The sequence below is a fragment of the Solenopsis invicta genome, chromosome 16, assembly GCF_016802725.1.
Source record: "Solenopsis invicta isolate M01_SB chromosome 16, UNIL_Sinv_3.0, whole genome shotgun sequence".
Classification (NCBI taxonomy): Eukaryota; Metazoa; Arthropoda; class Insecta; order Hymenoptera; family Formicidae; genus Solenopsis; species Solenopsis invicta.
In genome coordinates this window covers 23,252,920-23,266,451 of record NC_052679.1, presented here as the reverse complement: position 1 = coordinate 23,266,451, position 13,532 = coordinate 23,252,920, and the positions used below count along the sequence as shown (strand labels likewise).

Sequence of the window (13,532 nt, the reverse complement as noted above, 5' to 3'; positions counted from 1 at the left end):
TAAGTATTCATCATCATAGGCATCATGCGTTTACAAACTCAAGTTCGTATTCAAAATGATTCCAAAATATATTCAAGCATATTCTGGTGGGAGGTTTAACTCCCCCTTTCCTAAAATTATTTATTTACTTTTTATTTTTAATTATTAAATACAACTTTACTTTTGACTGTAAGTAAGTTTCTTGTTATGACATTAAATCTTATTTTCTTCCTGTTACGACTATGACTATTAGTATTTACGGATACTCTTGAAAGAATGTTTTAACCATTGGAGCGATTACCGTTTACGTAACTTAATAAATTATTTATGCAATTTAATGGTAGGAGATCGTTTGAATAATTCACTTACAAGGAAACTTTGCGAAAAAATTCACATTTTAATGAAAATTGGCATATATGTAGTGGAGATAAATGCATGAATTAAGAAATTTTCAATTTCGACAAAAAAAAACGTTTTGAAGAAGTCAAACCACCCTTTAAAAATCAAAACACTTGTATTTTTTTAAATATATCTTATAAATCTAACAAAATATTAAAAAATTTTTTATATGAATGTTTTACAATACAAGTATCTCTAATTACACTAAATTTTAATTACACTAAATAGAACGAGATAAAGATAAATAAAGAGGGACTAGAAAGTAGCGAAGAATAAAATACTTTCTTTATGTAAAAAGTTTAATGAGGCGTATGAATGGTAAATTTATATACATCTTAATTCATTCATCTAAAGAAAAATTATGTTTAATTTCTTGAAATTGCTTATTCCTTAACTTGGTTTTCTTAAATTGAAGTAAAAATACCTTTGAAAAAAATAAATACTTATTTATTTGATTTCCAAAAATAATTTATTAGCAGTCTTCTTTTAAAGTAAATATATAATTTCTTCAAATTATTTGTTTAATTTAAATAAACATTTTTTTTACTTTAAAGATAGCAGAAGATTAAAGATTGTACTAACAAAAATGTAAGAAATAATTTAGTTTTTCTGGTTTTAAAAACACATTTCTTTTATTTAAAAAAAGATTTGCGTTTGCAACTAAATTATTTCTTTAATTCTGATAAAAAGCAACTAGAAGTTTATTCAAATCAAAGAAATTTTTCTTTAACGTTATATCAATGCACAAGTCTAATTCAAATAAGTATTTTTTAATTTGAAGAAACTTTTTCGTTCTCTACTAACGGTGATTAGGCGTGGTATAAATATATTTTTATTAAATTCATATTATTAAATAATATTAAATAATACTAATTAATATTTTTTAAATCATTTTTATGTTTTAAAAAAATACTTTATTGTTATTAAAGATGTATTTTTTTCTTATGTCTTAAACGTCGCAAAATCTTGTTTCGACTCTGATGCATGGCAAAAAAGTGTAAAATAGCAAATATAAAGAAATTTTTTATCCGTTATAATTAATCATATCAAAAGAATAAAAATCTATCGCGTAACATTATCGTATGTTATATCTTGGAGTAAGCTGATTCTTTTATTGTATCTTTCTTCATTATTGATATGTAACTCACACTTGTATTTATAATTGCAATTCCATGGCGCGAGAGCGTCACATTATTGAAATATTACCTTTGACAAGCAGATCAATTATTAATCGCGTAAATAAAAAATTTGTAGGACTTAATTAAATTTAAAATTGTAACAAATTCTCTTCTCAGGTGCAAGTCACTTCTCATTAGTAAAAATAAGTTTCGAATACATTTTAAAAGATGGAAAAAGTCTGCAGATAAAGTAAATTGAACTTTATTGAAAGGTGTTTAATATGTTAAACTGTAGCCGTGGTATCTCAAACATATTTGTACAGACATAATTAAGCAATTCAGCCGTGACTCAATTATTATCATACCAATGTCATTCCATGATGTTGCATTTGACAGGCAGCAGAGTAATGATCGACAGTAGAGATGTGAAAAATTCGCCGATTCCACGAAGACAGATGAAGAACATTCACGAACAACAGTCCGACTAGAACGCGCAGCAGAGACGCGAAGACTCTCCGATTCACACATGATGATGAAGCAACAAAATATCATTTTGTTTCTCAATGCGCGCATTAGTAGGTTGATTATGGGATGGGTGCGGTCACATGCGACGTAAGCGTAACCTGCATATTCTAGTAATTTAGAATACGTTACGTCATTCTGAATGTCGATATTCACATGGGGCGTAATTCGCGGAATTGCAAAAAAATGCATAACTAATACAACCAATTGTTGATTAAGATTTCTTTTGTACTATCTAATAGAAATTAAACGACTTTGCGATTGGTTGTTGTAATTTACGCGTCTCGAAAAGTATGTTGTGTCCAGTGGGAATGGGTTGACATCCACACTGGTAGTTTCGCATTACATTGTTTATTGTTCACTCACAAATTGTACAAAAATAATTGTCCTGATATATAAGACGTGATTATTGCTATAGATATGTATATGTGTGAGACCTTGATTATTATTATATGATTTTTGTCTCAAACAGCACTGGCACTCGGTACGGCGTTCGACATTGCCTTGGGGTGCACTACCCTCAGTCGACACGGACGCGTCGGCTTCGACTTTGCCTAGGAGCAACCGTCTACGGGAATATATAGAACGATTGCTCTGAGTCACGATTTATAATATGACAATGTAATAAGGTTCGGACACTGCCGTGGTTTTTAGCGGACTGGTAGCGAGAAGGCTTTTCGCCTCATTTTTAATTTTCGGTTTTCTGAGCTTGTGTCCCGATTGGTTTTGATTTCCAAAATCTTTGTTTCTATTGGGCAATATGGATCTTCGGATTCTAAGCGCATCCCGGCAAATTGCCATCGGCTGCCACGAGCTTAGGATTAGAGACGCCGATGTTTATTTAATGATAGCTGTTTATGATTTTCGTATTTGGACAATTGCGACTCCGCGATGTCGGAATGACGTATTTGAATAAGTCCTGCGTCAACAGGAAATGAGTGTCCGAATCCTTTTTATTGTCTAAGATTTTCCCTTTTTTTTGGTTTTACGCTTAACCGTACCATGCCGTTGCGCTCTATTTTTTGTGTGAATGCATATATGTGTGTGTGTCCGCATGAATATGTGTGTGTATGTATGTGTCGTGCACGACTTAACGTATGTACGAACTATATGTATAACAAGTACGTCTCATAAGGAACCGAAATATATTTTTTATACAATTACGTGTGAACAGAAAAATATAATTTGTGCGGACATATATCGCACTTAAAATAAAACATATTTTTATTTTATATTTTAAATTGTTATTGCAATCAGCCACAGCTATTGTTTTGCATCTAACCGTAAGTTCTCGGAAATTTTTGGATTGTGTAATATAGCAGCATTACGTATAATTTACTATTTCAAAATACTAATTTGTATTAATTATGCTAATTATTTTTTAATTAATAGTTCATATTAAATTAAAATTTGAATATTAACGAATACTTATGTTTTAAACCTAATAAAATTAAAAATAAGTAAACTAAGGAGCAATGTGAGCCTCGCTACATGCAATTAATATAATTTTCGTCATAAATATTTTAATCGCGCTATTGAATTACATCGTCAATGTACTGATAACAATATGTCGATTTAACTTTAAACTGATTACATTGTGCTGCTATATGTATATAATTTAAAAAGTAATAATTTCTCCGGTCATTAAATTAAAAACGTCGTTTAAATAGAAACTTGATTCTCAAGAATTCTTCACTTTAAATGAACTCCTTTTTTTTAAAGGAACGTTGTAAGTATTTGGAGAAATTATTACTTTTTAAATTATAGCAATACAATGTAATCAATTTAAAAAATGTGTAAATTATAACGAGACACTAAAGTTGTCCCAATAGTAACTCAGGAAACGAAAATAAATAGAAAATTTGTAATCGACTTTAATTTATTTGAATATATTTTGGATTAAAATACAGCAATTAAGTCATTTCAATCGTATGCCATGGATTAAAATAGATTGGATGACTCGCAAAAGCTCCTTTTAGATTGAAAAAATAAAAATCACTTTATTTCAATCCCGTTTCACGGATTCGGACACAGACTACCAATATACACCAGTATATCAAAGAATATATGCAGAAATATTTGTTAAAACAAAGATTTTTCTATCTAAAGTGTGTTTTCAAAGATTCACAGTGAAACTTAGTACGCATTGCGTACAGACGCAGACTTAGCTCTGTTCTTATACATTTTACAGTTTCAATACGGCATTATCAACTAGCACCGCACTAGCAATGCAAAGACATTTTTGCTTCAATTTGAAATTATAAATTAAAATTATAATTATAAATAAAGAACTGTTAATATCAAAAATAACGTATCAAATATATTTAAAACATTTTAACAATAAATATCATGTTAGGTTAGAAGGAGAAGAGTCGGATTGGTATATAAGTACACAGCTTTATCATAAACGTGCAAACATGCACACCGTCTGACGACTTACAAAAGGATAGCTTGAGTGGGAAGCACATTGCTCGCCATAAGGCTTGAGCCAAGAATATAAAGCTAATTAGATCGGAATACGCATAAAAGAAACGTAACTACGTCTACCAATCTTTTTTAAAAGAACTAAGACTATTACAATGAATACGCAAATTTCCATATATCAAGAAAAATAAATTGTACGTCTCTTTTTTAGTATTTTACCAAAAATTCCGATTTTATCCGATATAAAAAAAAATTTTTTACTCCGTTATTTACTCCGATTTTTAAAATACTCGTTTTTTCATCTGTACTTGCATGTGCAACGAAATTTTCAGACACTTCCAAATAGATATAAATTTAGACATAGGCTGTGTTCCATTAGAAATTGTCAATACTGAAAATCTATAATATATGTAATGAGAACTATAAATTTCAGTACTGGCAGTGTAAATTGGAACACGGCTATAACAATTTTTATTATTTTAATGTTTATTTTCAAAATTTGTAGGATATAATCTTGAAATATAGCACTTTGAGAAAAAATCAGAGTCGTAATGCATCTTTCAAATGTTTGGACAGATATATCATATTCACACATATGTAGGATTTTAACAAAAACATTTTTTATAATCTCAATTTAAACGTATTGTATTTTAGATTTCAGAGTTACAAAGTTTCAGAGATTCAACGTTCGCTCACTCGTCACATTGTTCGCGGGAATAATCTTATTTTATTTTTGCTTAGTACTTGCTCGGTCGACTAACTAGTTTGACGCTTGGTTAACGACTGTCTCATCCTTGCCGTTTTCTATTATGATCGCACCTTACATTCAAGCCCGTAAAAATTAAGTAGGTCTAATGCCCGAATTCAAATAGATATAATTGCTTCCTTTCTAAATCCCACAAATATGTGCAAGAAAACGTTTATTATGTATATGTACGTAAAAGTATTAATAAGAAAAAGATCATAAAAAACATGTATCTGTTACAAAATTGTTTACTTTTTAGGAGAGAAATGTATAAGTACTTCCTCTCTGGGTTGCAAAGTGAGAGCGCCGCCATACTTGATTGTGTCGACTGTTTTCACACTTTTCACCCTCCACTTTCTGAGAACAGCAGTCAACACGATTTTCTGTTCGATTAAAGCGAATTTCTGGCCTATACAATTTCTCGGTCCAGCGCTGAACGGAATGAAGGCATATGGATGTCTATGCTTCGAGTTTTCTGGAAGGAAGCGATCCGGATCGAACTTCAATGGGTCCGGCCAAATCTCCGGGTTTCGATGTACAAACAATATTGCTATTACGACCGTATAACCTTTTGGAAGGATATTTTTACCTAAAATAAAAGACAAACTAATTATGAACTGCATTCACTTTAATACATTGATTGATTATACTTTGTCAACGTAAATTCTTATGCCCTGTAAATTAAATTTTTATATAAGATTATAATATTAAATTAACAATCTTTAGTATAATTTAAGTTTAATTATTAATCTGCAAAATTATTTATTATTAGAAAAATTGCTTTTGTTTAGTTTTTCATAAAGAATAAAAACATTATTTATGCAGCTCTTTCACTTCTTAAGCACTAAATCTAAAAAAAACATTATTTAACTGCTTTGCAAAAGAATTTACAAAACGTCTTCCTTAAAATTTTTTTTAATTGTCGAATAAATTGTGTCCTACCCAATTTTACATCTTCTGTTAATTTTCTCGTGATCACAGGTATACTAGGTAATATTCGAAGCGTTTCTTTCATAACTCTATCGAGATATTTTAGTTGCGACAGCTCCTTTACGCTAGCTGGTGTCTCCGAAACTCCAAAAACTTCTTCGAGTTCTTTGTGAACTTTTTCCTGATGCTCGAGATTATTGCCCAAGAGAAAGAGTGTCCAGATTATCGCAATTGCAGTTGTGTCTTGTCCCTATTATCATTTTCATATTTTACACACGTACTTGTATAAATGCATTATCGAATTATATTCTAATAAGAAAAAAATTATATATGAAATTGGAAAATTTAATTTTAATTCTGGACGTCTCACCCCAAACATAAACGTATCAACCTGCGCTCTCAATTCATCATCGGTCAAGGGAGAACCGTCTTTCGCATTCTGGTCTAATAATAGATCTAAAAACGCTTTTTTCTTCCGCTTACCTAATACAACAAATTTTATTAAATAAGGAGAAGGTACGCGTAAAATGTATGTCGTATAATTATAATTTACAATGGTACCAATGTTAAATTCATTGTCCTCATTTTCGGGTTCTGAATAGTCGTTTCGCAATTGCCATTCAGCCTTTTTCTTACGTATCACCTAGAATTTATTATGTTTATTGTAAATGTGTAAATAGTTTAAACAAAATAATGTTAAACATTAAATTCTGACACTGTTTTAAATCTTTTCTTTCTTTTACTTGTTTCGTAAATTCGTGCAATGTGTCAAGTTTTGATTTATATTGCTTTCCTCTTGGTGATAAATAGAACAACCAGTTAATCCAATACCAAGGTCGAAAAATTCGTGTCATTATTAACCAGGATATTCTGAAAGTATACAATCAAAGTATACAATCTCAAAATATATAATATAATTTACTAAATTGCGCATGTAATTTATAGAAGTGTAAAGTATAAAATTATTTCTTTATAATATTAAGCGTTAAAGCGGTAGTTATTTTATTATAACCTATAAAAGTGTTTATAGAAAATTTTAAGACTGACGTGTGTACTGCTGATGTATATTTGGTTTCGACTTCTTGAGCACGTATATCCACACCCATTGCCGTTTCTGCAACGTAATTGATATTTTTGGTGATGTCTTTGTCACGTAGTTTGTAACGCTAGATTTAACTCATTATTTATTCAATGATAAATATAACAATATTACAACAATACCTTTTTTTCTAATAAAATAAAAATAATAATAAAATAAAAAAAATCTTGCTAAATAAAAATTTGCTCATAAAAACACATTTACTACTGAAATTGACTGCCGAATCATAATAGTCTATCACAAAAAGTCACGACATATTGTTACTACTTTGATAACATATTAAGATTATTTGCTGTTCTAACAAAATAACTTTACTTTAGTAAAATTAATGCTAAAAAATTTTCATGTATATGTTCATATCTTTCTTTTAATTTGGGTATATATGACCATTCTCTTGATTTAAATTTGTTTCAAATAATTTTCTCATTTTTCATAAAATGACTAACAACATTATAAATGTATTCCATTAAAAAATGTTTCCTTGTTGCTAAAAATGTTGGAATTTTATATCACACATTGTATGATATAACAATTTAAAAGAAATTATGACATTACCACAGATAATATCAAGAGCAGCATTGAAAATAAAAGGGCAAATATCAATGGCTTTCCCTGGATTTTTCTCTATTTTCCTTTCGAGACACGTTATTAAAATTTCTGCTTTTTCAGACTGAATCACAGCATATTGATTTAATATACTAAAATGGAATGTTGGCCAGATGAGTTTTCTATCGTGGTACCATTGTTTATCTAAAATAACATTAAAATGTAATATATGTATTTACATAAAAACATCGCAAAGATAAAAAAATTGTCACAAAATTAATTAAAAATGCAATCAACGAAATAAACAGCCAGAAACAAGAAGAAAGAGATATAGTTATTTACGATAAAATTTATACACAATCAAGTAAATATAAATGAATAAAGCAGTTGTGTCAAAGTTATATAAAGAATTACATCAAAGCTTCATTAATATGTTATTACATCCAGTTTAAAAAAAAAATTTTTTTAAGTGAACAAAGGGATTTGGGTAAAGCCTGAGAAGCAAACAACAAAAAACTTTTCTCTTGAGCACGTTTAATGGAATGTGTCCACGAATTTGTGTTAGATTAAAAATAAAACTATTTCTTACATCTTGTCAAAATCTTTTTATGAATGACGTTAAAATATAACAAATAAATTGGAAAGTATACATATATTAAAATTCTAAATAAATGGGAAATACATATAAACGTATAATAAATAAATAATACAATTTTATTATACATTTACCTGTAGATATTATAAGTCCGTTGCCTAACCAGGGTTCCAGTAGTTTATAGTGCATCCCTTTTGTAATATTTACAGTGCTGCAAAGAATAAGCTGCAAAAATTTAAAAGAGGTATTATTATCCAAAATTATCCAAAATTATGTAAAATATTTATTAATCAACATATTGACTTTTGTTTACCTATACATACACATACATATAATAAGCAACTTAAAACTAATTAATTATAAAAATACTATTTGAAGAATTTGTTTTGTAATTACTTTCATATAACAAGCTGTGAATACTTGAATTATAAATTTTTTATTTTTTATTTACACAGGTCTACAACAAAATTTTCTAAAATTTACTTGGACCGGAGTAGGTTTTTCGAATGTATTTTGAGTCCCTTAAACCGAATCTAGGTCTCGTTTCGCTCTATTACCCTAGGTTTTTTTCAAAAATGGCGGACTCAATATTTCACATACATTTAGCGTGTTTTACTGTTTTTTCAACGGATCATCTTAAAACTTCTAACATAAAGGTTTTTGGACTCACTGATTACGAAATTAGTTATTCAAAATTTAAGATAACGGATTATAGTATTAAATTCTGATTTTTTAAAGAATCATCTTAAACTTCAATCGTGGTATTCATTATTACAACATTAATGTTGCTTTTACATTTATAAAAATATATATATTCAATGTCATGTATAAAGTAAACTTTGGAGAAGTTTTTTTGTTGACCCGTTTAAGCACATCAGTTTTCTATTAGTATTAATGAAGTGCAATATTTATTCTCCGAGAAATAAGAAAAGATTGTTTTAGGAAACTTATTTTGGTATTTACGACTTTCCTGTAATTATCAGAGAATAAAAATAAAATTATATTCTTTGTTGACGAATGGATTTTAGTATTTACCTCTAAATATTCTGGTTTTAACACGGTAATCAAAGGTTGGCCAAAAATCCATTTTATGAACAGTTCTTCTTTACTCATCTTCTCCAAATACGTTAATAGCTTTTTCGTACATTCTGGCAATTAAATTTATTAATTTTTATATTATTTTAATTATTAGAAGAGATTTTACATTATTTTAATTATTAGAAGAGAAGGTAGTATTATGGCTACTATAAGCTACTGTTTCGTCATTAGGTGACGAATTTTATCGATTGCTTATGGAATCATTCATTTAGTTGCTCAACATTTTTACTTTTTAGTATTTTGAAACTTTTTAAACAATTACACATATACTTCCTCATTACGTTATTATGCATGTATGTATACTCAATTGTTTTTTTTTTTTTTTGTTATTTAACTTTGTATTAGACACATTTCAAGTTATGCAAAATTATTTAATAACATATTATTAATATATCTAATTAAGCAAAATTTTTATATTGAAATATTTCTTTGATTGTCACTCTAAGGTAACGTTTAGAATACCAGATATATTTTATCCTTACTGTTTATGTTAAACAAGGATAAAATGATATATCTAATATGACATATATCTGTAATGTTTCTAAACTCAAAAAATTCTAAATTAATAAAATTCTAAACAATAAAAAATTAAAAATATATAATTTTATAATAAAATATTGTGTATTTTTTAACAAAACTATTTTTTTAAATTTATTTTTGGAGTGGCCATATTACCATTTCGCTCATTATGCAATGTCGTTACATTTTTATAAATTACGTCTTAAGTATAAATTTCATAACTTTGAGTCTAGAAATTATTAAATAACACTTTGTCAAGTATAATCGTTCAGAATTTAACATAAAATATTATGATTATAATTATTAACACTGTTATTGAATAAAATATAAATGGGTGCCCTATTACTACCTTCCCATCTGCATAAATTTAAAAAGAACATTTTTTATGTTGAACCGTGTACGAATGATACTTGTAGAAAAGAATAATGATAAAAAAAATAATGATAAATTTTAAGTATCAAGTTCTTTACCATGGTTTGACAGATTCATTAGCTCAAACGTGTCACCAAGAGGATATTTGTCGATTTGGGGAATATTTTTAAATTTCTGATAAACATCATATTGACTATAAAGTATCGACAGAACTAGAAAAATCACAACAAAATAGTAAAATATGGACAGTACCAAAGAGACGAAATCCATTCTCGTAATCTGTAAACATTCCAAATAATTAAGTGAAATCTTGAAAAGGTAAACCGTTTGATTTTGCCATGGATTAATATAACATTGCATTTTAATGCGCTATAAATACATATAACGTAAATAATATATTTTTTTACAACCTACAATTTTCATATAATACAATTTTTATTAAGTTAACATTTTTTAAAGTGATATAAAAAAAACAACAAATTCAAAATTTTTTTTTTAGTTTTGACCTTCAAAATAACCTCATCGGCGAATTTCATATTGTAGTCAGCATGGCACATCAAAGTAGAGTAGTATTCCAATCAATAGCAAAATTGGATAATTTATCTTTTTGGAACTTTATCCAACTAATTTAAGATACCAAATTTATTAAATACATTTAATTAAATTTAAAAAAAAGAAATTGTGATAGATTGATATTATACTATAAAAATTGTACTCTTTCGCCGTTACTGTATCTTCAATATTGATTAAAAATATAGTAATATACGTAAGTACCTCAAAGATACTTTCTATTATTGATAGCTCATATCTACATATACATATTATTGTATATGTATATAGCGATTTAATCAAAAATATCTCATATTCGCTTTGTTACATAAGTACATTTTTTAATAGAAATGACAATAATATAATTTTTTTTTGAAAGTATGAATCTTTAGCTTTAAAACGTCGTATTGTAAAGTTCTTCAAAGTTTTTTGTTGCAAAGATATCATTTTTTTTTTTTAGTGGATTTTTAGATGCCCAAAAATACCTCATATTCTCCATGTAACATAATTATACTTTTTAAAAGGAATGACTTTGCCAAATTTTATTTTGAAAGTGTGACTCTTTAGCTTTAAAACGCCGTCTTTAAAAATCCTTAAACATTTTTTGTTGCAAAGATATGATTTTTTGAAGGAAAAGTGGATTTTTGACCAATTTCTCATTTTTGCTTAATGGTTTTTCTTTTATAACTTCACAATAAATTATTTTTTGGCAATGCCGATTGAACAGTCACACTCCTGAGATTTTGAACTTTTGTTTAAAAAAAAAATCATAGAAAAATATTGTGATTAAAGTTATAGAGCTTTTCAAAGTTGAAAAGGTCTCCCAGACCCAAAAATGTGTTTCCGTATTTTACAGGATTAGTGTGTTTAAGGGTTAAATTTATATTTATATATATATATATAATAATATTATATTCCTCTAATATTCCTGCATGAACAAATCCGTTAAAATAGAAGATAACGGTGATCCTATCGGCAGATAGGATGATCACCAAAGATCTGTTTTTAGCAAACATTATTAAATTTAAAAAATGTAGAATTTATTATTAAATTCAAAGCTTTGAGAAATTCATTGGAATAGTAGTGTTTTTTGAAATCCAATTAATGGCTTTTTCAATTACTTTCATATCATAAAAAAATACTTCTATGTTACTAAGACGTACTTTTTTCTGAAGTCTTGGACGCCGCAATGTTTAATTCCGGTTCCGGAGGTAAAGAAGTGTGATTTAGCAAACGTAAAGAAATTTCATGATCCATCCGTTATAATTAATAATAATAAAAGAACAAAATTTTATCGCATAACATTATCGTATACCTTGGAATAAGCTGATTATTTTATTGTATCTTTTCTTATTATTGATATTTAACTCACACTTGTAGTTATAATTGCAATTCCATGGCGTGAGAGCCGCACATTATTAAACTATTACCTTCAATAAGCGGACCATTTATGAAGATTAATCGCGTACATAAAAATTTTTCAAGATTTAATTGAATTTTAAACTGTCACAAATTTTTTTCTTGAATGCAAGTCATTTATCGCTATTAAAAATAAATTTCGAATGTGTTTTAAAGAGTGAAAAATGTCTCCGGATAAAGTACATTGTAAATTGAAAGGTGTACAATACCATATGTTAAACTGTAACAGCTGTATTTCGAACATGTTTGTACAGATACAATTAGGAAATTCAGCTCAGACTCAGTTATTATCATACCAATGTCATTCGATGATGTTGCTTTTGACAGCAGCAGAGTAATAATCGACGGTAGAGATATGGATAAAAATTCGCCAGCCTACAGATGAAGACAGATGAAGAGCATCCACGAACAACAGTCGGACTAGAACGCGCAGCAGAGACGCGAGGCGTTTTTGATTCACGCATGATGAAAGAGCAACAATAAATCATTATGTTTTTCAATTTGCGTATTGATTATTAAGATTATTGTTAATAGCGGGATAAAAAGAAACGGAAAATTTTTTAGCTGCGTATCAGTGATCACAAATCGCGGCTTTTGATATCACGATCCCGCAGAAACATGTTCGTACAGTGTACGATCGTGTTATCACAAACCGCGATTTCTGATCTCTGCTACGCATCACAATAATGTGAAAATTACTTCTTTATTAATAATGTAAATGACTAAAAAAAAACTAGAAACTTTGAATAAAGAAGTCAATAAAAGAGTTTTTTATTTGGCCTTGTAAAGTTTTTCTCTCGGCTATATACATATTTCAATATTTAGCACTGTAAATTAAAATATAAATTAATGCCGTGAGAGCAAACATAAGATGTTTTGTGTGAGAATTAATATAACTAACAAGCAATTATTACGTTTCAATCTACCGGTTTGGATTATCCTCAGTGTTAAATTATTACTTTATTCCATATGCGATGGTTTATAATCAAACTCAAAATTGGCAGTCGAAAATGATGCAGTACAATTGTAGCCAATGTCACACATTACGGTCATTGTATAAAAAAAGTTTTTTGAATAATCATACTAAACAATTATGTACGATTTAATATAATTATGTACGATTTCAATTATCAATTTTTGTACCTGCGCTACATAAGCCTGAAATGAAATAATTTTACGCCATCAACCATCGTATGTGGAATAAAATTATTTATTTAT

The 13,532-nt window shown here is 28.2% G+C and overlaps 1 protein-coding gene across 2 annotated transcripts; it reads right to left on the bottom strand.

Moving 5' to 3' along the window:
• Window positions 1–4,936: 4,936 nt before the first annotated feature.
• Window positions 4,937–12,877, bottom strand: LOC105199870 (cytochrome P450 4C1). Of its 2 annotated transcripts, XM_039459054.1 has the most exons (11): window positions 12,611–12,876; window positions 10,445–10,625; window positions 9,393–9,505; window positions 8,492–8,582; window positions 7,772–7,966; window positions 7,165–7,231; window positions 6,861–6,987; window positions 6,679–6,760; window positions 6,488–6,600; window positions 6,130–6,367; window positions 4,940–5,776 (listed from the first exon to the last, which is right to left on the bottom strand). In XM_039459054.1, the coding sequence occupies exons 1-11, from the start codon at window positions 12,800–12,802 to the stop codon at window positions 5,436–5,438; spliced, it is 1,740 nt and encodes a 579-aa protein (XP_039314988.1). In that variant the 5' UTR covers window positions 12,803–12,876; the 3' UTR covers window positions 4,940–5,435. The 2 variants fall into 2 exon arrangements, with proteins under 2 accessions (XP_039314989.1, XP_039314988.1); XM_039459055.1 differs by lacking the exons at window positions 9,393–9,505; window positions 10,445–10,625 and having other exon boundaries at window positions 4,937–5,776; window positions 12,611–12,877.
• Between the last annotated feature and the right edge of the window lie 655 nt (window positions 12,878–13,532).

Excerpts from the sequence above, each read along its gene's own strand:
- LOC105199870 (XM_039459054.1), bottom strand. The coding sequence starts at position 12,802 with ATGATTTATTGTTGCTCTTTCATCATGCGTGAATCAAAAACGCCTCGC. Across the intron at positions 8,583-9,392 it reads TAAAACCAGAATATTTAGAG|CTTATTCTTTGCAGCACTGT; the intron begins GTAAATACTAAA and ends AAATTTTTGCAG. Across the intron at positions 7,232-7,771 it reads TGCTCTTGATATTATCTGTG|AAACGGCAATGGGTGTGGAT; the intron begins GTAATGTCATAA and ends ATTACGTTGCAG.